Source organism: Thamnophis sirtalis, unplaced genomic scaffold, assembly GCF_051295495.1.
Source record: "Thamnophis sirtalis isolate CommonGarterSnake01/CBP01778 unplaced genomic scaffold, rThaSir2_p1.2 scaffold_15, whole genome shotgun sequence".
NCBI classification, from domain to species: domain Eukaryota; kingdom Metazoa; phylum Chordata; class Lepidosauria; order Squamata; family Natricidae; genus Thamnophis; species Thamnophis sirtalis.
Window position 1 is genome coordinate 28,800,533 of NW_028261395.1, and position 24,383 is coordinate 28,824,915.

The 24,383-nt window shown below is 42.1% G+C and overlaps 1 protein-coding gene across 1 annotated transcript; it reads left to right on the top strand.

The window, feature by feature from the left end:
• The first annotated feature begins 879 nt into the window (after positions 1-879).
• HIF1AN (hypoxia inducible factor 1 subunit alpha inhibitor) lies at positions 880-19,525 on the top strand. The gene is made up of 8 exons (XM_087702565.1): positions 880-1,100; positions 1,750-2,000; positions 5,427-5,575; positions 7,535-7,680; positions 10,869-10,975; positions 12,990-13,053; positions 15,519-15,629; positions 18,280-19,525. Exons 1-8 carry the CDS (start codon positions 903-905, stop codon positions 18,322-18,324), a joined length of 1,071 nt encoding a protein of 356 aa, XP_087558691.1. The 5' UTR covers positions 880-902; the 3' UTR covers positions 18,325-19,525.
• Positions 19,526-24,383: the final 4,858 nt, after the last annotated feature.

Sequence of the window (24,383 nt, forward strand, 5' to 3'; positions counted from 1 at the left end):
TACTGTAAGGATTTAGCATTGTTAAACAGATTAGAACGATGTAATGGATGTATGATTTTAATATATAGAATATTCTGTTTAAAATGTAGGAATAACAATTGGAGTTGAATTATTGATGCAAAATGATGTATGTATGGATTCAATATTTAGAACACCTTGTTTAAAATTAAGGAATAATGTATCTATGTTTACCAAATGAACAATTTGTGACTCGATATATAATTGCAAGCGGTGACCATGGAAAGGACACACAAAATCTTGTAACCAAATGACACGCTATATGAAATGGAAGAAGAATGTACGTTTTTTACGTTTTTGTTTGTTTAAATTTTTTTTTAAAAAAAAGACTTGTGGCCTTCAACTCCCAGAATTCCTCAGCCAACAAAGCTGGGAGTTGAAGTCCAACAGGTCTTAAAGCAGCCAAGGTTGGAGACCTCTGCACTAGGATACGTGTCCAGATGAGATCACTGTGAAAAGGATCTAATTCAATGGTTCTCAACTTTGGCAAGTTTTAAGATGTCTAGAGCTCAGTTTTCCAGGATTCCCTAGCCAGCCTTCCTCAAACCTTCCTGTACAAGTCTCCTGCGTGAGCAGAGGGTTGGACTAGATGACCTTCAAGGTCCCTTCCAACTCTATTACTGTTCAATGTTAAAGAAGAGACTTTGACTTCAAGGAAGGCCTCTTTCAGCTCCTTTTTCGTGGAAACCTACCCCGGAGGGTATTTACATTCGCGCTGACATATGTCTGTGTAATGCCTAATCAGTTCTCAAGGGGGCATTGAGGACCCTCGGGTCCCGATTCCTAGAGTGGGAAGTTCCGGTCCGCCAAGCCATTGTACCGGATGCGCGTTGCGCCAGCTTCCGGGCGCTGCGGCCTCGGAGGCGGCGCTACATCCGGTAGCGATGGAGGAGGAGGCCTCCGGGTCTCGCTCCGAAGCCGCCCAGGCGCCCCGGTCTCCGTCAGGGGTGGCCGAGGAGGAGGAGGAGGTATCCCCCCGTGAGTGGAGCGAGGCGCAATTCCGGCACTACGGCTTCGCCACGCGGCCCATCGCCCGCCTGCGCCACGGAGACCCCCGCGCCGAGGAACTGCTGGAGAAGGAGGTGAGGGCGTCCTCTGCCGCCTCCGCTCTCTCTCTCCCGGGCTTTGGGGAGGGAGAGGGGATTGCTCCTCCCTCTCCTCCCTCCCTTCCTTCCTTCATTTCTTTCCCTTCCTTCTTCCTTCCTTCTCTTCTTTTTTTCCTTCCCTTTCCCTTCCCTCCCTCCCTTCATTCCTTTCCTTCCTTCCCTCCCTTCCGTCACTCCCTCCCTTCCCTTTCTTCCTTCCCTTTCTTCCTTCCCTATTGCTTCCTTCTTCCTTCCTTTCATCCTTCCCTCCCTTTCTTCGTTTCTTCCCTTCCTTCCTTTCCTATTTCTTCTTTCCCTTCCTTCCCCTTCCCTCCCTCCCTTCTTCCTTTCCTTCCATTCCTAACTTGCTTCTTTCCCTTCCCCTCCCCTCTTCCTTTCCTCCCTTCCCTTCTTTCCCTATCTTTCTTCTTTCTCTTCCTTCCCCTCCCCCTTCTTCCTTTCCTTCCTTTCCTATCTTCTTTATCTTTCTTCCCCTGCCCTCCCTCCCTCACTTCTTCCTTTCCTTTCCTCCCTCCCTTCTTTCCCTCCCTTCCTTCCCTTCTTTCCCTCCCTTGCTTCCCTTCCTCCCTCCCTCCATTCCTTTTTGTCTGTCCATCCGTGACCTCCACTCTGTGTTTGCTTCCAGGAGCCGGTGGTGCTCACTGACACCAACCTGGTTTTTCCTGCCTTGAAATGGGATCTGGATTACCTTCATGACAACATTGGGAGTGGGGACTTCTCGGTGTACCGAGCCAGCACCCACAAATTCCTGTACTACGATGAGAAGAAGATGGCAAATGTGAAAAACTTCAAACCAAAGTCCAGCAGGGAGGAGATGAAGTTCAGGGATTTCATGGCACAACTCCAGGAAATCGAGCAGCAGGGAAGCGGAGAAAGGTAATAACAACACCTGGTGGACCCTTTATAGTCGGAGGAATTAAGGGGCTAAGGTGGGAGTTGCTTTGGGCTATAAATGATCTGCCAGGTTTTTGCATGGCACAGTGCAGTAGCTCCTTTGAGTCCTCCAGGGGCCTGTTGTAAAGCAGAAGGACCTTAAGCTCCGTGTTCTGCATTTGGAACCTTTTGGAAATTGAAGAAGTAACATGGGTACCCTTCTTGATTCATTGGGGAGCAAAGCCAGCAGAAGTTCCAAAATCTTTTAATAAGGAAAATAGGCCTAGCTTGGAATTTGAAACAACAGGCTGTTATAGAGATCTAATGAGATGAAGGAGTTAAACATGATAGTATTTTTCAGGCATAACTGAAATATTGGAGAAGGGAACAATTTTGAAATATTAAATTTAATTTTTGAGAAAGTCCTTCACAAAATGAACCTTGAATCTGGGGCAGTTCATAAAGAACATTGGTTCCATTGAGGGCAATGGTTCATATACATTGAGAAGGAATATTTTGTGCTACTTAACATCTTATTTCATTGAACAGAGAGCTTGTTTAACAGAGGGAAAAAAGTGTATAATTCATAGCATCAGAGTATGCATCATATTTTTCTTTCATATCTGTGCTTTGTGATGCATGGCTATTTTGCCTCTTTGTAATCTGTCTATCCTAAAAGAAAGTTAATCTACATGCAGTGGATGGAATTGGAGTAGTTTGTTTACTTCCTGGATGTTATGTCTACAAGCATACTCCAACTAATATTTTATCTTATTATATTATTAAATATTAATATTAATATATACATTATATATTAAAATATATTTAAGGACAGATATGTAACTGTAATGTGGCCCCTAGATTGTTTTATCCTCTTGTGAATGTTTTTTTCCAAAAAAGGACAGTGGTGTGTCTACACAACAATCTGATATAGTGTAGGCCATATAGTACACCCAACATGCTAAGTCATCATCCACGCACACACACCCCTTTTCCTCCCAGTTCTAACACAAATAAACACCAATTTTAGATTTAGATTTTATTGAACATTTATATGCCGCCCTTTTCCCTGAGGGGACTCAGGGCGGCTTACAACAATGGGGGGAAGGGAGTGCAAGACAAGACTTAAAAGAAAAGAAACGTGAATAAAAGAAATTAACCATAAAAACACTCAACATTCGGGCGGGGTGAGAATAATCCTATCCCCAGGCCTGACGGGATAGCCAGATCTTGAGGGCTGTGCGGAAGGCCTGGACTGTGGTGAGGGTACGGATCTCCACGGGGAGGTTGTTCCATAGTGTCGGAGCTGCAACTGAGAAGGCTCCGATCAGGATTAATACACCAATCAGGATTAATACACCCATTGCATCTTTAACCAAATTGTGTTGTATGAGTACAGTGAAATGTATACTTACATACATATAATGCCTTGGTAAGGCCACATTTGGAATACTGCATCCAGTTTTGGTCGCCATGATGTAAAAAAGATGTGGAGACTCTAGAAAGAATGCAGAAAAGAGCAACAAAGATGATTAGAGGACTGGAGACTAAAACATGTGAAGAACGGTTGCAGGAACTGGGATGTCTAGTTTGATGAGAAGAAGGACTACAGGAGACATGATAGCAGTGTTCCAATATCTCAGGGGCTGCTACAAAGAAGAGGGAGTCAAGCTATTCTCCAAAGCACCCGAGGGCAAGACAAGAAGCCATGGGATGGAAACAAATCAAGGAGAGAAGCGACTTAGAACTAAGGAGAAATTTCCTAACAGTTAGAACAACCAATCAGTGGAACAACTTTCCTCCAGAAGTTGTGGATGCTCCAACACTGGAAGTTTTTAAAAAGATGTTGGAAAGCCATTTGTCTGAAGTGGTGTAGGGTTTCCTGCCTAAGCAGGGGGTTGGACTAGAAGACCTCCAAGGTCACTTCCAACTTTGTTATTTTGTTCTATAAATGCATCCTAATCATACTCTGCTTTCCCAGTGTTACTTGCTATTCTGGTAGTTGCTTTTCACCAAATATTGATCCTTGTGCAGATACATTTTCCTATTGCTTTTTTTAAAAAAAATCTGTCAGGTGTTTCTGCACTGCCATTCCAAATCCCGCAAAATTGCCCAGCATTTAAAAGCGAACTTGTTTCCTTTCTTATGTTTCAGTTTTTGACAAGAGTGGAAGGCAGCAGACCTCTGGCTGTATGCTGTTCCTTCCTGTCCTCTCTCTTTACTTTCTGAGGTATTTTCTGCACTCATGTGGTGGCAGAGGAGGAGGAGGCAGTGACACTGCTGTGTAGGCCCAGAACTCTGTTGCTTTCCTGCTGTGAAAGGTAAACATTATTTAGTTTTCTTTAAAAAAAAAAACCCAGAGCAATTTTTCTCAGTTGGGAACTGGGCTTAGCAAGTAAAAATGCTATTGTCTCCTGTCCCTGCTTTGCCCAGTGTAGGTTAGTGATACTGGAAGTCCAGAAGAATTGCTACATTGAATTAACTAGACTTCTGATCACCATAATTTATACAGGACCCCAGGAACATAAGATTTTATTCTTTTTTCCATGGAACAGTAGTCATTTTTGGTACCGTATTTTTCAGAGTATAAGACGCACTTTGCCCCCTCCTTAAAAGAGGGTGAAAATCTAGGTGTGTCTTATACACCGAATGTAGCCAAAAACGCGAGGCATGGAGGAGGTGATGGTTTGTGGCAATCCCTGCAGCCTGGAACAGCTGATTGGGGGTATTCCGGGAGCCCGATCCACCCGCCAGTCAGCTGCTCATGCTGAATCAGACTGCAATAATGTGCTGAAGCTGACCTGGCTGTTTGCTATTTGCTGCAAGGATGTGTCAGAATTGCAGCAGCAGTCACATCCAGAAAGCACAGACAAGTAACTGATTCAGCAGGATTCAATAACTTCTCTTTATATATAGTATAGCACATGAAGTAAAAATATTTGATACCAAAAGCAGGTTTACCAACCTGGTAAAATACAAGCAAAACACAAGCAGAGGAGTTTCAGTTTTAAATTCAGAGATCAGCACAGCATGCAGCTTTAGTACAGAACAAGTCACACCCAGGCTCCTTGCTTCCTTGTTGCTCACACAGCAAATACAGTTTGTTTCCAAATAGCCCTCAACTCTCTCACACACTGACAGGATGCTAGCCAGATGAATACCCTGGATGCTGGAAGGCAGAGGCAGATTTTTTTTTCTTATTTTCCTCCCCAAAAACTAAGGTGCAACTTATATTATGGATACTTATACTCTGAAAAATATGGTAATTTAATACTCGTGACAATTCTTTTTCCAGCTCTGTAAGCTAGGTTTTGTTATCATTTCTATAAGAACTATACAGTTGATTGATGGATAATGAAAGAGCTAATTGGATACAGCTTTGCACCCACTTTTGCATTTCTTTTTTTCATTATTTTCTGGTATATACAGGCTATATCTCCAGCAGACCTTAAATGACACGGTTGGAAGGAAAATTGTGGTAGATTTCCTGGGCTTTAATTGGAATTGGATTAAAAGGCAGCAGATGAAGCGAGGCTGGGGTCAGCTGACATCCAACTTACTACTGATTGGCATGGAAGGTAACCAACTTGCCTCTTTGGACAAGTAATTTGGTTTTAAAAGTCATGTAGTGCTACCTGTTGAGGCATTCCAATGGACAATATGTCAGTATTAGGTCACTGAATTTGGGTATAGTACTTTCTTCTCAATTATAATCTTACCTAATACAATATCCTCAACATGTTCCAGTTAGACTTAAGAGGGAGAGTCACGAGATTTTTTTTTCCAAACAAGTTTTTTTTATTTTATAATATTTATACATATCAATCTGTGAGTGGTGTGATACCTGGGTATCATACATTTCAATACAAATAAGCATAACATTGTTACTCATAATTATTACTTTTCATTTTCATTTTTTCATATTGTTTACACATTCCCTTACTACCACCCTTCAATTCTAAAATCTTAACTTAGCTTTCATTATCCTTTGCTAACATCGTCAGAGTGCAAAAACCATTAAAGAGATATCTGTCTTTATACACTATTAATCAATTTGGCCATTGCGCTAGTGATAAGCCCATCAGACAGCTCAGTGTTATTCCCTGGGGATGAGCAGCTCAAGCTGTGCTCGATAGGAGAGGAAGGAATAGGAACTAAACCTCTATCAATTAACATGACTGATGTAAAAACAACAAAGCTAATTGCAGGTGGGAGGTGGGTGGATGGTGCGCAATGGCCAGATTGATTAATAGTGTATAAAGGCAGATGTCTCTTTAATGATTTTTACACTCTGACAATGTTAGCAGAGGCTAACAAAAGCTAAGGAGATCTCAATGTCTGTTTCTTCTTTTATAACTACACCTGGAACTCGTATTTTTAGGATAATTCGCTACACATATCCACATACCCACACACTATTATTCCCCTCTTATTTCTATCTCTATTTTAATCTCCCTCCCATGCCACTGTAATATTCAAAGATGTTTGTTTTCTATTTCCAATCTTCAGGTGTTTTATTGTTCATATTTCCCTTATTTGTCTCTCCACATCTATTTATGTTAAGGTTTCATCCTTCCTTCTTTCATTATTCAATGTCTCAGTGTGCAATCCCAATCACAATCATTTGAGCATTTAAAGTACATCTATTCCAGGGGTAAAATGCTACTGGTTAGGGCCGGTTGGCCTGAACCGGTAGTAAAAGAATGCTAAAAAAAAGTTTTAAAAAAAGTTCCAACAATCAGCTGTGTGACAATCAGCTGTGTGACAATCAGCTGTGCTGCACAATTTATATTTACTAGAAAGCAGGAAATCCTGCTTTCTAGCAAATCTAAATCATGCGGCACAGCTGTGTCCCCCCCCCCTTTTTCTGGCTGTTCTACTTACCTTTGCAGACTCAGAAAAGGCTTCTTAGCACCTGCCGTATGCATGCGCGCAAAGCGAACCCGTAGCAGACTTCAGAGCATTTTACCCATGATTCTGTCTGTCTATTCATATTCTTTCCAGTCCAGAGATTTGATTACTGCAGTTAAGCTGGAAGCTGACAAACAACAAAAGCTAAATTTTGGTAAAAATTATGTGGTGATAATCAGATATGATCCCAGACTGCTGGGAATTACAGTTAGTTCTTTGACTCCTGGCCATTCATTCAGCGGCCATTCAAAAATATGGCTCTGAACTACCAGACTTATGACCCCTGCCTGATATAGCCATTGTAGTCTCCCCATCCTATTCTGCTGGGTCGCTGCAGGTCTTGGGGCAGCTGTCCACTCCACCGGATCCTCCCCCTGCCAATTACAGATTGGTCACTTACCTTTTTGGTAGATCTTTGGGAAGCAGCTGCTCCATCACACAGTCTTCCTACCCAATGGAGGCTGTGTGGCACCATCCTGGAAGTGGCGTCATTTTGGTAGCATTCACAATTGTGGGATGAAATTTGTGCACCCATTCCCAATAATTTGTACTTACAGACCTGTTGAAGATCAAAGTTTCATTTTGTAAAATCATTTCAAAATTTGTCTTGGCTTTTCTTTGTGCAGGAAATGTGACACCAGCTCACTACGATGAACAGCAGAATTTCTTTGCTCAGATTAAAGGATACAAACGGTGTATTCTATTTTCACCAGACCAGTTTGAATGCCTTTATCCTTATCCTGTGCACCATCCATGTGACCGGCAAAGCCAGGTGAGTTGACAACTAGGCCAAATAGCATTTTTTTTTTGCCTAAGACCACAAAGCATAACTTTTAATACTGGTTTATTACAGAATTCCTAGATACCTTTGTTTTTCTCTAACCATTTGCCTGAGGAGGAGTCTAAACCATTATAGATAGATAGATAGATAGATAGATAGATAGATAGATAGATAGATAGTCTTCAAATGATCATACAATGCACTTAATTCAATCATGGAGAGTTAATGTATCATACCCTGTTTCCTCTGAAAATAAGACCTCCCCAGATAATAAGCCCAATCGGGCTTTTGAGCACATGCGCTAAAATAAGCCTTCCTGAAAATAAGCCCTCCCCTAAAATATTTAAATGCATGTGCAGCAGTCCCCGTCATTTCTTTGGGGGAAGGGAGAGAACTTGCCACACGCGCCCTGTAGGCCGGGAAGTGCCTCATACAACTGCGGGGCTATTTGGTGATAAAATAAAAGGGTAATCTAAAGTGTTTACTACAGATTAGCACTTCTTTAATTATTTTGTGAGATAGGTCTGTAGCTACCCTGCGTTTCCCTGAAAATAAGATCTTCCCGGATAATAAGCCCAAACAGGCTTTTGAGCGCATGCGCTAAAATAAGCCCTCCCTGAAAATATTGCAACACAGCAACAGCCATGAAGTGACCATACTTGTTGCCTCCTGTACTTCAAAAATAATAAGACCTTCCCGAAAATAAGGCCAAGCGCTTATTTTTTTTGGGAGGGGTGGTGTGTGTGTCAAAAGAAAATGAGACCCTATCTTATTTTTGGGAAAACACCTCTTCCAGACTCTCAAGAGGTTATATAGAAAGAGTGAGACTGGATAAATTCCCCCTTATTCGGTCTGTAGGTGTTCCAGGATTGGACCTTCTAAGAGAGATTTCTATGTAACGTTGCCTATTGGAGGATTAGGAACTGACTGTTTCCTTCCCAGCAGCTGAAGAGGCTACAATAACAACCACAACCAACCAACAGTTTCCCATATGGCCTAGCCTTAACTGTATACTTTTAATGCTCAGAAGTAAATGAATTAACTCTGGACGAAGATGACTGGTCATTTGCTACATAAGGACAACAATCTCATTTAGCGCCTTGCTTGAAAGGTACAGTTTAGGCCAGTGATGGGGAACCTTTTAGGCACTCAGTGCCCAAACTGGAACACGTGCCAGAGCACTGGAAGCCCAAAGACCAGCTGACAGGGGCACGCTTGGCTGTTTTTTTGGCTATTTTTCAGGCCATTTTTGACTCAAAAATGGCCTGAAAACGGCCCCAAAACAGCTCACAAAAAGCGCCTGAAAATAGCCCCCCCCCCAGCCTGTTTTTTGGGCCATTTTTCAGGCCGTTTTCCAGGATGCCGGAAACCAGAAGTGCAGCTGATGACGGCACATGTGTATACAGAGATGGTGCAGAGAGCGCATGCCAATGGTTCGCCATCACAGGTTTAGGCCACAGAGCTCCAGCCCCCTCCTGGAATAAAAATTAAAGCTGGAATGAATCTAGATCACGAGCAAGAAATCTGTCCACATCATGTCTTGAATTATACATTTCATCACCCTTAACTGTTAGCTATATATTGTTTTCAGCTGATGGGATTTGGTCTAGTTCCCAACAATTTGCTTCATCCCAAAATATTTGGAGATACATTGTCTCCACCTTCTTCAAGAACGCTTGTCTCCAACAGGATGTTAATATACTAATTCCTGTTGTAGAAGAGTTGGCCATCTTTCGATTTCACCCAGCCAGTCACCTGCTGGCATTCATTGAAGTCCAACTTAGGCAAGAGTCAAACACAGAGAAAAGTAGCTGCAGCTTCCATACAATTTGTCTGTAGTCTTGGTCACTTGAATTTGCACATAGAGATGAATTAATAAAATTAGGGGAGTTGCCAAGCATGCACCAATGTCCCCACCTATCTTATTGGAACTGTAATAATGAGAATGGTAACAGCCTTCTCTTCGAAGTGCCAAGTGAGATTGACATGCCAGGTTGGCATCTAAGGATTCCACCAATCACTCAGAAAGTTTATGCCAGGGGTCGGCAACCTTAAACACTCAAGTTGCCACAAAGGTCCTAACTGGAAGCCCCCTCTCCCCCCGTTCAATTCTGGAGCTGACCAGAAGTCCGGTTCCCCCCCCCTCCCAGTCTCCTCCTAGCACAGCATCCTTTTTCCTCTGCCAACCAGAACTCTGGTCCCCCTCCCCCCCCAATAGAATCTCCTAGCATGGTGTTCTTTTTCCTCTTCTGATCGGAAGTCTGATTCCCCCCCCCCCCACCATAGAATCTCCTCTTGTGCGGCATCCTTTTTCCTCTACCTGTCCTAACTGAAAGCCCTATCAATGGTGGAGCCGACTGGTGACGGAGCCGCAGCAGAGGGATGAAAGAGCCACATGTGGCTCCAGAGCCGTGGGTTGCTGACCCCTGGTCTATGCAATGGTTGTGGATGCTGTGCTTTGATATTCTCATGCTTGTTTCAGCATCCTGGTTCCTCAGTAATCAGGGTACCCTGCAATAAAGGAGAGGATATTTGAGGGCAACTAAGTAGATCATCTCTTCCATTTCAACAATCTGCTGGTGAGAGCATTGTTAATCTCCAGTTAGCTCTGCAGTTCATTATATCCCTCTGTTGGTCTTTCTAAATTGTTGCCCCCAATCTGTGGAGTTTGAAAAGCTCCAGCAGATTTACTCTTTATTCGGAAGTTATATTAGCGGTCAGCGGTGCTGATTTATAGTCCTTCCAGGCTACTGTCATGAGCTTAATTGTTTGTATTTATTTCAGACATCTTCAGAATGATTTTCTTGGTGGTTAGATCAGATTTAAATAAGACTAGATTTAATCTTGATTTTTATCGGTATAGCAGAATTCTCCCAATCAGTTCCATATAAATACCTGATATTTTATTATATGTGTTCTGTGCTTTTCTTTGGTTGATTACATCTTAACATAGTAAATACAAATGCTGTGTATAGTGGTTCACAAGCAACAAAACCAGTAACTAGTGAGAAGTGGAGTACAGTGTCTTGAACATGGTGATTTTTATCTCTAGTTCTTTACGTATTTGTTAAAAGTTAGTAAAGAAGTACATTTTCTTTGAAGCAGCTGGGTGGGAAGCAGAGGGAAAAATCATGTATTGTTTCCAGTGACTTCAGTGATGCCTTCTTCTCTCCTGCTAGGTTGACTTCGACAATCCTGACTATGAGAAGTTTCCTAATTTCCAGAACATAGTTGGCTATGAAACCGTAGTTGGCCCAGGCGATGTGCTTTATATTCCCATGTATTGGTAATACATTTAGGATGAGAATGGAACAGAATGAGCTAGTATGATTCTGCAGCAGAATCAAATTAGGGAACACACACACACACCTATCTCTACCTTAACTTATCCATCCACCCACCCACCCATCAATACTAGGGGTGGGGATGGGGAGACAGCTCTAACGCATCTCGGGATGTGTGTTCTGTTAAGATGCAGCCTGTTGTGTCTTCAAATGGCTTCTACTGTACAGAGTAGTGGAGTTGCCATGGTAACAGCTTCAGACTACTCCACAAGGGGGAAAATCCAACATTAGAAATTACATTTGGTCCGGACATTTTCCCCCTATAAATAAATATCCCGGCAACGCCGGGCTATCACCTAGCGTTCTTATAAACATGGACTTTGACAGTTTTGGGGAAGCAATTGAATGAAGCAATTGTTCAGACCATTATCAAAGTTATACTTACAGACACAGGTGGTTCTTGTTTAATACCTGCCCTGTTTAGAAACCATGTGAAGTTATAACTGCACTGTAAAAAATAATGTTACGACTGCTCATATGGACATATGACTGTTGCATGTTGCAACATCCCCATGGTCATTTGATTGAAATTAAGCCACAGAGCAAATAATCACATGATTTGATCTGATTTTATGACCATTTTTACCATGGTTGTTAAGCAAATCACCACCAGGGTGGATAAAAATCGATGTTTAAAAAAAAGGGTTTTTTTTAAAACGGATTTTTAAAAAATTTAAATTGGATTTTTAAAAATCAAATTTATTTTAATAAAATGCTTTTGGAGTAAAAAATCTATCTAAAGATAGTTTTCTATTTAAGATACATTAATAATTTAGTTTATTTAGCATGAAATGGAGCTTAGTTATGTAACATGAGGTTGTGTATTCTGCAATATTTACATTTTTGGTAAAATATTTGATTCATTGAATCAATGAATTCAATGAATCCAAGCTCTGCAAACTGAGATGACATGCATTGCATTGCACCCAATTTCACACTAATCATGAGATATAAATAATAAAACAAAGTTCAGGAATATTCCTTTATCCCATTGTTTTGCAAATCTATGTACATTACAAGCGGTATGATTGTTTGAAGAGAAATGCATCTGTACCACCAGGCTCTTAAGTGTGAGGAGGAAGGGAAAGCAGTAAAAATGAAAGTGAAACCTTCTAAGCAGCTTATAAATGTAATATTAAAGAGCACCTGTCATTTCAGATACATCATGGCAGCACCTGTTAGCAGGCATCCAATTAGCTGCTGCCTGCCACGTCCCTCACCTTGTTGTGTCACTGCCACATCACCAGCTGTCGCATTAAAGTGAATGGGACTTTTGGTGAATCAACAGCGGGTCAGAGGAGGAGCCGCTGCAGGACAGAGATGACAGTTGCTCTTTAAAAATTACGATTTAAATCAAGTTGATTTAAATCAAGCCTTTTTGTTAGTGATTTAAGTCATGATTTAAATCGAGTTGATTTAAATCAAATCCATTCTGATCTCTGAGGTTAGGTGAATCACCAAGGTGGTTAAGCAAATTCAACTTCTGCCACTGATTTTGCTTTTTGGAAGCTGGCTGCGAAGGTGACAACTCGGGATAGCAAGATGCTGCTTTCACTGCAGAAGCAAACTGGCTGCTGAGCACTCAGATTGCAGCCATGACTGTAGAGTGGCCATATTTTTGAGGATTGGTCATAAGTCACTGTTTCGAAACCCATTGTAACTTTGAACGGCCATTGAATGATCACTTAAGGAGAAGGACTATCTGAATATTTTCTAATGAATATATGCATACAAGTAGTTGTTTGTTCATTGGATAACTAAGAACTGAAAAAAGTATAATAAATTATAGAGTGTCTCCACCCCCCAAGTGAAGAATACAAGAAATAATTAAATCACAATTTAATTATTATACCACATGCTTAGTATTTGTTTTTGTAAAACTAATCTTGGAAATGCTAAAATCTGCAGTTTTAAATAAGGAATATTAAAAGAGTTCTCTTCTGTGGCTTGATATAGGTGGCATCACATTGAGTCACTGCTGAATGGAGGAATTACCATCACCGTAAACTTTTGGTACAAGGTAAGTAGGTCTGAATTCAATAAAATAGCAGTATAAAGTTTGTGTTTTAATTGCAAAATTATACAGTGCAGTATAATACTTGGTTACTGCATCATACAAATCTATACATTGTGGAGTTGGGTTAATGTCAAAGTTCTAAGTAACACACACAATACAATCAAAACTCCGAGACCTGGGGTTTCCTCAAAGTATGAATTTATTAGGCATGTCATATTGGCACAGCTGGTGAAGACCTGACTCTAAATGACCCGAGTGTCAGGGTTCCAAATAGTATCCAAAAATAAATCAGAGTCCAAGGCAAAGTATTGCTCAAAGTTCCACTTTATTAAGAGAGCCATGTTGGCATATCTGGGAAAATCTGAAAGCTGAAATCTGAAAGCTTCCCAGTTTCCCCCATCCAGTTGAAAGTTCAAGATCTTGCCTCCACACCCACAAGTCCATCACATGGTCCAATCTCCCACTGCCATGCTGGCAATTCCACCCATCTAGTTCCGGACAGGTGCAGAGGTACGAAGACAAAGGATGACCTTGGCTTTCTAGAAGGAATTTTGTTATGGCTACACAGCATCTCACTCCGTACAATCCCCCCTCCCATTTTCCCACAATAGAAAAGGCATAGCAGAATAATAGAGTGTGGCAGGCCAAAGATCCAAAAGGAATATGGCTGCAGGCCTGAAACCGAGGTTTTCCCCACCCAAATCAAATCCCAAAGTTCTTGCCCCCAGACCACACGTCCATCATGTGTTTCAATCAGGTGCAACTCCAGTTGGCTTCAGTCCACACCCTCCCAGCACCTGGTGAGAACACCTTTGGTTCCCAGGAGAAAGAATTTTATTTTGGCTACACATCCCTAGCTATCTCTATCTCCCCCACTCCCATTCCCACAACTTCAGCTGGCCTTGCTGTGGCAACCCTGAAGATGCTCCAAAATGGTTTCAGGGCTGACATATATTATTTTCCTAGGTATATTTAGTAGCTTCAGCTGCTAAAATTGACTTGAATTCTTAGCTTGGTTTCTTAAGTATTATCTTAGAGATAACTTTGTCAAACCTTGTAATAGGTAAAGGCAAGGTAAAGGTTCCCCTCGCACATATGTGCTAGTCATTCCCGACTCTAGGGGGCATTGCTCATCTCTGTTTCAAAGCCGAAGAGCCAGTCTTGTCCGAAGACGTCTCCGTGGTCATGTGGCCGGCATGACTCAACACTGAAGGCGCACAGAACGCTGTTACCTTCCCACCAAAGGTGGTCCCTATTTTTCTACTTGCATTTTTATGTGCTTGCTAACTGCTAGGTTGGCAGAAGCTGGGACAAGTAACGGGACCTCACTCAGTTATGTGGTGCTAGGGATTCGAACTGTCAACCTTTCTGATTGACAAGCTCAGCATCTTAGCCACTGAGCTACCACGTCCCTAGCCTTGTAATATTTAATTAGAAATAGTGAACTCCTTTTCCTAGCTTTTCTAGAGGGAAGTCTCTGTGTGCCTTCAAGTCAGTGTTGATTCCTGGTGACTGCCTAGAATAGTTCCTGCAGTTTCCTTGGCAAGATTTCAGAACTCATTTGTCCTCATCCTTTTCTTTATAGTCCCAAGACAATGATTGGCCTAAAATCATTCAGTTGACTATGTGCCTAAAGCAGGACTAGAACTCACAGTTTGTTAGTTGCTAGCCTGATACCACTTCGCCAAACTGACTTCCTATAGAGCAGGGGTGTCAAACACAATTTCGTTGAGGACCGCATCAGGGTTGTGTTTGATCTCAAGGGGCCGGATTGGGCGTGGCCAGGGTGGGTGTGGCCAGCTTGACATCACTCGTGTTGGGGGGACCTGTGGTGGCCCGAGCACTCTGCCAGCAAAAATGGACTCCTGAGCTCTGTTTTCAGCTGCGACGGCTTCCTGCAATTCTCGGCCAATGAAAATGGAGCTCGGAAGGGCCACAGGCAGCCCTCTAGAGCTCTTTTTTTGCTGGCAGAGGCACTGCGGGACGGTCCTTTGCTGTTTCAAGGGTGGCCCCACGGGCCAGATCTAAGCACTTTGCGGGTCGGATCTGGCCCCCAGACCTTGAGTTTGACACCCCTGCTTTAGAGACATAAGCTTTTGTGTTTTTTTTTTAAAAAATTGAGTGGTAGTATTAAAAATAGCCTTTTTGACCAGTCACTGGCCTAAACATCTCCTTTTCATATGATACGTGCTATTTGATAGATAAGAAAATACCAACTCATCTTTTCTCATCTCTGACGTTTATTAGCTTCTTGCTTTTTTAGTGCTAGGTGTATGTGCACTGTGAATCACTGTAAACCTGTTGATCTTTTCAGTTTCCCTTTGATCTTCCTGATGGTGCCTCAGAACGTGGGATTTGAATCTTAGGGTCCAGATAATTGATTTCGTAATCTGTTTTTCAATTTCATGTTTGTAAATGTTGCAACTTGATGAGCTCTTGTTTAAGGAAGATATTTTCCCCCACTGCAGGGTGCTCCAACTCCTAAAAGGATTGAATACCCCCTAAAGGCTCATCAGAAAGTGGCTGTAATGAGGAACATAGAGAAAATGTTGGGGGAAGCGCTTGGAAATCCACAAGAGGTAAAGTCTGGGACTCAGGCTGGTTGTAGTAACCAAGTTGGCGGAGTTTGTTCAGCTTTTGATCTCATAAAATAAAAATAATAGCAGAACAGTATATTACAGAAGTGAGTACACCTCTCACATTTTGTAAATATTTAACTTTATCTTTTCATGTAACAACACTGAAGAAACAACACTTGACTATAATGTAAAGTACTGAGTATACAGCTTGTATAACAGTGTAAATGTGCTGTCTCCTCAAAATGGCGCAACATGCAGCCATTGACGTCTAAACCACTGGCAGCAAAAGTGAGTACACCCCTAAGTGATAATGAAAAGATATGCCGTATTTTTCGAACTATAAAACACACCGGAATATAAGGCACACCAAGATTTTGAAGAGGTAAATTTTAAAAAAAAGTTTTTGCACTCTGCAGGCCTCCCAAACCCTCTGCAGGCCTCATTTTTTGTGAAAAACAGAGCATGCAGCATGTTTGAGAGGCCTGCAAGTGCTCCTGGGGGCTGGGGCAAAAATGAGCAAAAAAACCAGCCAATTTTTTGCAAAAATTGTCCCATTTTTTGCAACTCCCCCCAAAAAACGACATGATAATGCTTTGGGTGGCTTGCAGAGTGCTCCAGGAAGGGGGGACAAATATGAGCAAAAAAAGGCCCATTTTTCAGAAAAACGGGCCTGTTTTTTGTTTTTTGTTGCAAAAAACAGGGCATACATAGGCTTTGGGAGGCTTGTCCATATTTTGCTTGTTTTGCCATCCCCAGCCCCCAAGAGCACTTTGCAGGCCTCCCAAGCCTCTGTTTGTCTATTTTTGTGAAGGGGGCAGAGTTTCGGGAGGCCAAAAATGCTGCATTCTGTGTATAAGGTGCACCCAGAATTTCACACTCTTTTTGGGGGGGGAAAGGAGCGTCATACTCCCAAAAATATGGTACTTGAGGGGTGTACACTCTTCTGTGATATACTGTACATATTTAACGTCTTAAAATAGGTGGGGTAGGATAGAGCAGTATTTTTCAATCTTAGCAACTTTTCAGATGGGTAGACTTCCAATACTACCATGCTGGGAGAATTCTGGGAGTTGGAAATCCATACATATTGCCAAAATTGACACTGGGATAGAGCATTCAAAACGTAAGCAGCAATTCTCCTGAAGATCACGATATTACTCAAATCTTTAAGAGGAATTTTGGTGTTTACTAAACTAGGCAATATAAGGTCAAGAACAAAAGTTTGGACTTGACTTAAACAAGCGTAAATCGAAGCAGATGCCTCATTCAACATCTAAATTGTGTCTGCTCTGGAATAGCTACAACTTTCAGGCTAATTAGGAGAGTGGCTAAAATGAAATTAATTTTAATTGTAAGAAATTTTCCTCACTTGTAAAGTGATTATTCAAACATTAAATAAATTATGACTTCGGATATTTACATTAGCATACCTTTCTGCGCTGTTTGGAATATATAGGTAATTTCACTTACTGGCCATTCAGCAACTGTTTCAATAGCGCTGGAAAAAGGATTGCAGCTGTCACAATGTCTCTGAGATCACAGGATAACAGTTTAGGCATGTTGCCACCAGCATATTTTTACAATGATTACGGCTGTCAAACTTGCGGCCCACAAGGCTGGATGCGTCACGCTCTGGCCACACCCACGCCCGGTTTAGCGAAGGGAAAAAAGGTCATGATACGTCACATGATGATGCTGTGATGACACAAGTTTGACAACCCTGGATTACAGCATCCCTCAGTCATTTCCGTTTGGATACCTTCATAGCTGGTTTCCAAGAAGTAAAGTCAATGAGGAAGCCACCAGGAACTTGGAAGTCATGTTATGTGATGTCACAGTTAATGACTACGGTGATTGTCAGAGTTTGTTGCAGAAATCAAATACAGAAAGCACACACTGATTCAGCAGGATTCATTAACCTCTCTATATATAATATAATACATGAAGTAAATATACAATACCAACAGCTGGTTCACAGGCAGAGGAGAGAACAGTTTCAGTTTCAATTCGGAAGACAGACCAGTTTAGTTCTCAGCACAGACTTGCAGCTTTTAGTACAGAAAAGCAGTTGGACTAAGCCACGCCCAGGCACCTAGCCGTCTGGCATGGCTTTCAGTCACCAAATAGTTCCCATTGGCTGACCCAGTTGCCATGCCTATACATCGGCTGACCATGTCCTATTCCAGCCAATCCCCAATGGCTGACCTGTTACTATGCCCTATTCCAGTTCATGAATATTCTGACAGTGATACATTCTTAACTACATCTGGAACTGAGGTCATATGATGTTTTACTTTAAGATAGCCTTTCTTAGCAAGAAATGAAGTTGCTGGTCCCAATTGCAGCCAGTGAGGACAGTTTGTATGTTGACCAGTTTTACAAAAAGTGTATGTGTGTGTGTGTGTGTGTGTGGTAGTCACTAAATGTTATCATTGAGGAAGATTTTTTGAAAAGATCACTGCTACTTGAGAGAGAATTGGCAGATAGTCTCATGAGTGAGCCCTTAAAATAGTTGATGTATATTGTGATGACATACTTAGCGTTTATTTTCTGGTATATATAGTTTTGCAATTTAATGTGACTTCTAGCCTGTTGATAAATCTGTAGCTAAAACAGCAATGTGTTTTGTTGTTTTTTTTCCTTTGAACAGGTGGGTCCCCTGTTGAATATGATGATCAAAGGACGGTATGACTAATCGCGGACTTCCGCAGGATATTGGCGCTATTTCACCTAAATGGGGAAGATATTAAGCGCTAATATTGCACGCGGCACTTAAAAACAGATGGATTCCCGGTCCAGCTCTGATACACTCCACCCATCAAGGGGAATGCCTAGAACTCTGAAATGTTCCACTCGTCACTTCTTCAACTTCACCAAACTTTATTGAATAATTCATCCTTACTAAGGAAGAACCCGTCATCAGTCACTCCATGATCTCCGTCTGCCTAGATGCAACCATTGGCACCTGGTACTTGGCGATATTTATTTGTGAATAGCACCTTTGTGATTGCCTACATAAGAGTTACCTAGAGGAACAATTTTGATTTCCTTTTCTCTATTTCCATGTTAGGAATCAACATGGATGACTTCCAACTTTAAATCAACTCATATCAGTGGTGGGATTCTAATTTTTTTTTACAACCGGTTCTGTGGGCGTGGCTTGGCTTGGTAGGCATGGCAGCAGAAGGATACTGCAAAATCCCAATTCCCTCCCTACTCCTGGTGGAAGGATGCTGTAAAATCTCCATTTCCACCCCACTCCAGGGCAAGGATACTGTAAAATCCCCATTCCTTCCCCACCTCACAGGGCAACAGAAGAAGCCCCAGCTGATCAGCTGGGACTCGGGAGGCAGCAAATAGATGGGGGCGGGGCCAGTTAGAAGTGGTATTTGCCAGTTCTTTGAATTACTCGAAATTTTCGCTACCAGTTCTCCAGAACCAGTCAGAACTGGCTGAATACCACCTCTGACTCATCTATAATTAGCATATTTCTTTAAAGGCAACCTTCTCTTTGATATTGCAACTTCTTAAACTAAAGCCCGTTGAAAACGAAGGACAAAAGAGATGGAGACTTTAAGAGTTTTCAAATCCATTGTGTCATTTTTGTCATCAACAATACATTGATTTCTAATTCTTTAAAACCAGGCTAAATGGGGCTATGTATGGAAATTGACTTTCCCCCCACACTCAGGATGTTAATAGAATGGGACAAGCCATAGTGAATGCCCTTAGTCAATAAAATCTGTGTGTCATATTTTCAACTTAACCATGCATGGTTATGCTTCCTCATTGCACTCTCCCTTCTCTAGGCCAAATTAAGTGCCAGATCAGTTGGTGAAGAGAGAAGGACAGCCATTCTTTGTCAAATTTCCATTTTGCTCTTTCATATGTCTGGATGAATACGCATGTGGGTTTTGTAATTGTATTTCATTAAGCTAGTAATGCAGATTTTAGAACAGTGTTGGCAAAAAATTTCTGCCCTGAGTGCCGAAACGGGGGCACGTGTGTGTGCAGGCATGCTGGAAACTGGAAGAGCAGCTGCCCGGTGCACATGCATGTGCCAGAAAGATGATTTTCTGGTTTCTGGCACATGCATGCACACTGGGCCACCTGGTCTTCTGGTTTCTGTCATGCATGCGTGCACGAAGACCAACTGGCTGGTGCGCATACGCGTGCTAGAAACCAGAAGACCATATTCTTGGTGTGCATGTACTGCTCTTCTGGTTTCCGGAGGTGCCCCGTACATGAAGACCAGCTGGCCGGAACCCGGAAGAGCCAACAGGCGATGGCTCGCATGCCACTTCCGGCACGTGTGCCATAGGTTTGCCATCACGGTTTTAGAGTTTAACTCCTAGATAGCCAAAGAAAAGTTTCTTCATTTGCCACGAAGTCACTTTTCTAAGAGAGTTTCTATGACCCTGGGTCATTGATTTTTTTTGAAGATCATTGATTTTCACCCACCAGCAAATTATAGTTAGATATTGGAACAACATCTCTACGTGACAACCAGAGTTTCTGGGATACTCTGCATTCCTCTTTACTGTGAATTCTATACAGAGCCGAAGAAGTCCGAAGCCAGGATTCTTGGCTTCCTTTTTTTGGGAAGGCGGAACCTGAATATACCATGCAGCTTTGTTTACAAGTAAAGCCTTTGATATCGTTTCGAGGCACAAGGAGGCAGCAGAAGACTCCTGATGCTATCACATATAGACCAGGAAGAAGGTGGCTTCGGGAGGGCAACGTTGGACTTGATGAATAGTAGTATCAATAAAATCCTCCTGCCTTTAGCTGAAACAAACCAATTCCTGTGTTTAGTTCTTGATGTGAAATGGCACCTCAGACTGGAACTCTGGAATATTGTGCTATAGAGAGAGGTTCATGTAGAAAAGCCCAGTGTCTCAAAGAAGAAGAGTTGAAATGCAGCCTTCCAACATGTTTTTCTTTTTTGCCAAAGGTGTAAAAATTTGAAAATGTCTAAAATAGTTGGGTTTGGGGAAAAAAGGATACATTGCACTTTAGTAGTGCAGAAGCTTAGTTTACAATGCACTGATGAAAGACAGTTTTAGGTACTATTAACTTTTGTTTTTTTTTAATCTTGTGTTTTGATGCTTGCTATTGGGGGAAAAAATGTGTCTGTGATGTGTGAGAATATGTGGGAAATACAGAATACCTTCTGAAATGTAGTTCCTAAAATACAGCTACTGTTGAATGACACAAATACTTGCTCCCTTTCATTTTGTATGATATGTATTCCTCATCTTATGGGAAGGGCAATACTTTGAAATTCATTTTGAAAATTCAGTTGTTCCCATGGTCTTGTGATTTATATATAGGTTAAAAGATTGCTACTGGTGATATTTTCTCCTTCACTTTAGTGTACTGTATATAATTAGGGAGAAATAACTTCAGATACGCAGATGATACCACTCTAATGGCAGAAAGTGAAGAGGAACTAAAGAGCCTCTTGATGCTGGTGAAGAAGGAGAGTGCAAAAGTTGGCTTGAAACTCAACATTAAGAAAACTAAGGTCATGGCATCCGGCCCTCTGAATTCCTGGCAAATAGATGGGGAAGAAATGGAGGTAGTGACAGATTTTATTTTCCTGGGCTCCAAGATCACTGCAGATGGGGACTGCAGCCAAGAAATCAAAAGGCGCTTGCTTCTGGGGAGGAAAGCTATGGCAAATCTAGACAGGATACTAAAAAGCAGAGACATCACCCTGCCAACAAAAGTGTGTGTAGCCAAGGCTATGGTTTTCCCAATTGCAATGTATGGTTGTGAAAGTTGGACCATAAGAAAGGCTGAGCGCCAAAGAAAGGAGGCCTTTGAACTATAATGCTGGAGAAGACTCCTGTGAATCCCTTGGACTGCAAGGCGATCAAACCGGTCAGTCCTAGAGGAGATCAACCCTGACTGCTCTTTGGAAGGCCAGATCCTGAAGAGGAAACTCAAATACTTTGGCCACCTAATGAAAAGGAAGGACTCACTGGAGAAGAGCCTAATGCTGGGAAAGATTGAGGGCAAAAGAAGAGGACGACAGAGAATGAGGGGGCTGGATGGAGTTATTGAAGCAATCAACGTGAGCTTAAATGGACTCCAGAGGATGGTAGAGGACAGGAAGGCCTGGAGGAACATTGTCCATGGGGTCACGATGGTTCAGACACGACTTCACAACTAACAACAGCATATAATTTGATTAATCAATCATGAAATTGCCTTGCAGATGGAGCAGTGTCTCCTCTTGACACCTATAAGAGCTTGCCCCCTGCCAATATATTTGGCTTGATACTTTCTTCACACACCCCTTATGTCCCCAGCTATTTGTTTGGGAGGGGTGAGGGGCAGATCCCCACAACTTGTCCTGCTCCACAGAATAATTTCCAACTACATTCTTTCTTTCATAACACGAATCCTGCCCATTGCCTTTACAAAAAACAAATGCTAAGATGCAATTAACAGATTTCCTAAGAACACTTAATAATATAATTTTGATATTTCATATAAGATGTGGCAAGAACTGATAATATTCAACTGACGTACTGGTTAGTTCCCCGCCCCCTCCCCCCCCAAAAAAATCAATATGCAAGGCTAACTTTCCTTATTGCTTTCTTATGGTGTGAAAAGATCATCTCCATTATTGCATCAGGCTTTTAAATTGTGCTAAAGGTGGATAGGCCCTCCATCTCAGAAAATTACCCGCTTTTTACATCTGAAAGCTTTAAATTCTGACAATAGTGAATCACTAAACATGCTAAAAAAAGAGAAAGTGTCATTCCACTGGACAGACTTAATTTATAGGTGATGGGAAATAATTGCAACTGATGACTTTCAAACAGGAGAATACATATTCATAACAACAACAAAAAATACATGAGAAACAACATAAGGAAACCAAATGATTGAATTAGCATGCTGGCTGGGGAATCCTGGGAATATAATTCCATACATCTTCAAGCATCAGATTTTGAGAAACTCCCAAGGATAGCCGAAGTGGCGCAGTGGTTAGGGTGCAGTACTGCAGGCCACTTCAGCTGACTGTTATCTGCAGTTCAGCGGTTCTAATCTCACCGGATCAAAGTTGACTCAGCCTTCCATCCTTCCGAGGTGGGTAAAATGACCCAGACTGTGGGGGCGATATGCTGACTCTGTAAACCGCTTAGAGAGGGCTGAGAGCCCTATGAGGCGGTATATAAGTCTAACTGCTATTGCTATTGCTAATATAGAGAAAAGAAAAATATTTTCTAAGTACAGGAGGAAATGTTCCGCCATCTCATTGGAACTCCCAAGATTTATCTTGAGGTATAAAAGCCAGCTAGAAATGAATGTAGAAGATAAATTCATCCAAGGGTAGTTGAAATAGCCCGATATCACTCATTCAATCACCTTCAAGAAAGGAATTTTATTTGCCAACCATGTATGTATATATGTATATACATATGTACATACGTACACACACACACACACACACACACACACACACGTGAAAATCACGCCACATCACAAAATCTCCAGAACTGTAAAGCCTACAACCTTGAAATGTGGCACATATGTTCCTCTTGGCTTCTATGTGCTTGCTTAGAAAAGATTTTTCGAAACGACCATCGGATCATTAGTATATATTATATTATTGTTAACAAGCATTAACATGCTAAGGAGTTTTACTCATCCCCCCCCCCCCCCCGAAGATCTCTGTTCAAACTGCCACTTGGGCATGGCCAGCGCCTGACTCATCCGGCCTACTGGCTGGGAGTTTGAGAGGAGCCTGAGGGAAAGAAGGGGGTAAGATAGGAGAGGTTTCTGTGGGGCAAGGCTGAGGGAGAGAAGGGGAAAGGCTAGGGGAGGATTCTGTGGGGCAAGCCTAAGGAGAGAGAAGGAGATAGGATAGGGGAGGCTTCTGTCTGCGCAGAGGTGTGCGGCTGCTCACATTTGCGAACTGGTAGCAAAGGTAAGTAGATTTCACCCCTGGGAAAAATCAAAAGTATAAGTACAGATAAGGTGAGACCTGGCTCAAAAACTAACTGTGAGAGGGACCTTGGAATCCTAGTGGACGATCAGTTAAACATGAGCTGGCAGTGTGCAGCACCTGCCAAAAAAGCTAATACAATCCGTGGTCGTATAAACAGGCATAGAATCAAGATCAAGTATTAGTGCCACTTTACAAAACCCTAGTAAGACCACACCTGGAATACTGCAACCAGTTTTGGTCACCATACTACAAAAATGTTGAGACTTTGGAAAAAATTCAGAGAAGAGCAACCCACCTTTGACTCTACTCCTATTCCACTCCACTCCATTCCATCATATATTTATTGTTATTTAACCAAATGTTAGCCATTCAAGGAGAATCCTTGACTAAGGCTAAGATCAGAGCCCCAACCTATCGTCACAACCCAGACAGAAGTGGGTTGCTGTTGGTTTGGCCTGGATCAGCTGAACTGGTAGTAGCGGCGACGGGAGACTCTGCCTACCTGCCCTGGCCCGCATTGCGTGCGGGAGTGTGCTCGAACTGGTAGTAAAATGTAAAATGATTACCAACCCACCTCTGAACCCAGACCACTTCTCCCAGGAGCAGAGCTCATGGAACTTACACTCAATATCAACCATTTTGGAGGCGCACAAGTGATCCCTCACAAGGCTGCTCATTGCTCTGATTTGCTAGACAATCTCTCTGAGAAATGGAAGCACAGGCATGCTTGGAAGTTTTACCCCTCCACAAGCAAGCAAGTCTCTTAATTACTGCTTCACAAAGTCAAA

Coding starts and splice junctions, on each gene's coding strand:
- HIF1AN (XM_087702565.1), top strand. CDS start 903: ATGGAGGAGGAGGCCTCCGGGTCTCGCTCCGAAGCCGCCCAGGCGCCC. Junction 2,001..5,426: donor CAGCAGGGAAGCGGAGAAAG/GTAATAACAACA, acceptor TGGTATATACAG/GCTATATCTCCAGCAGACCT. Junction 5,576..7,534: donor ACTACTGATTGGCATGGAAG/GTAACCAACTTG, acceptor TTCTTTGTGCAG/GAAATGTGACACCAGCTCAC.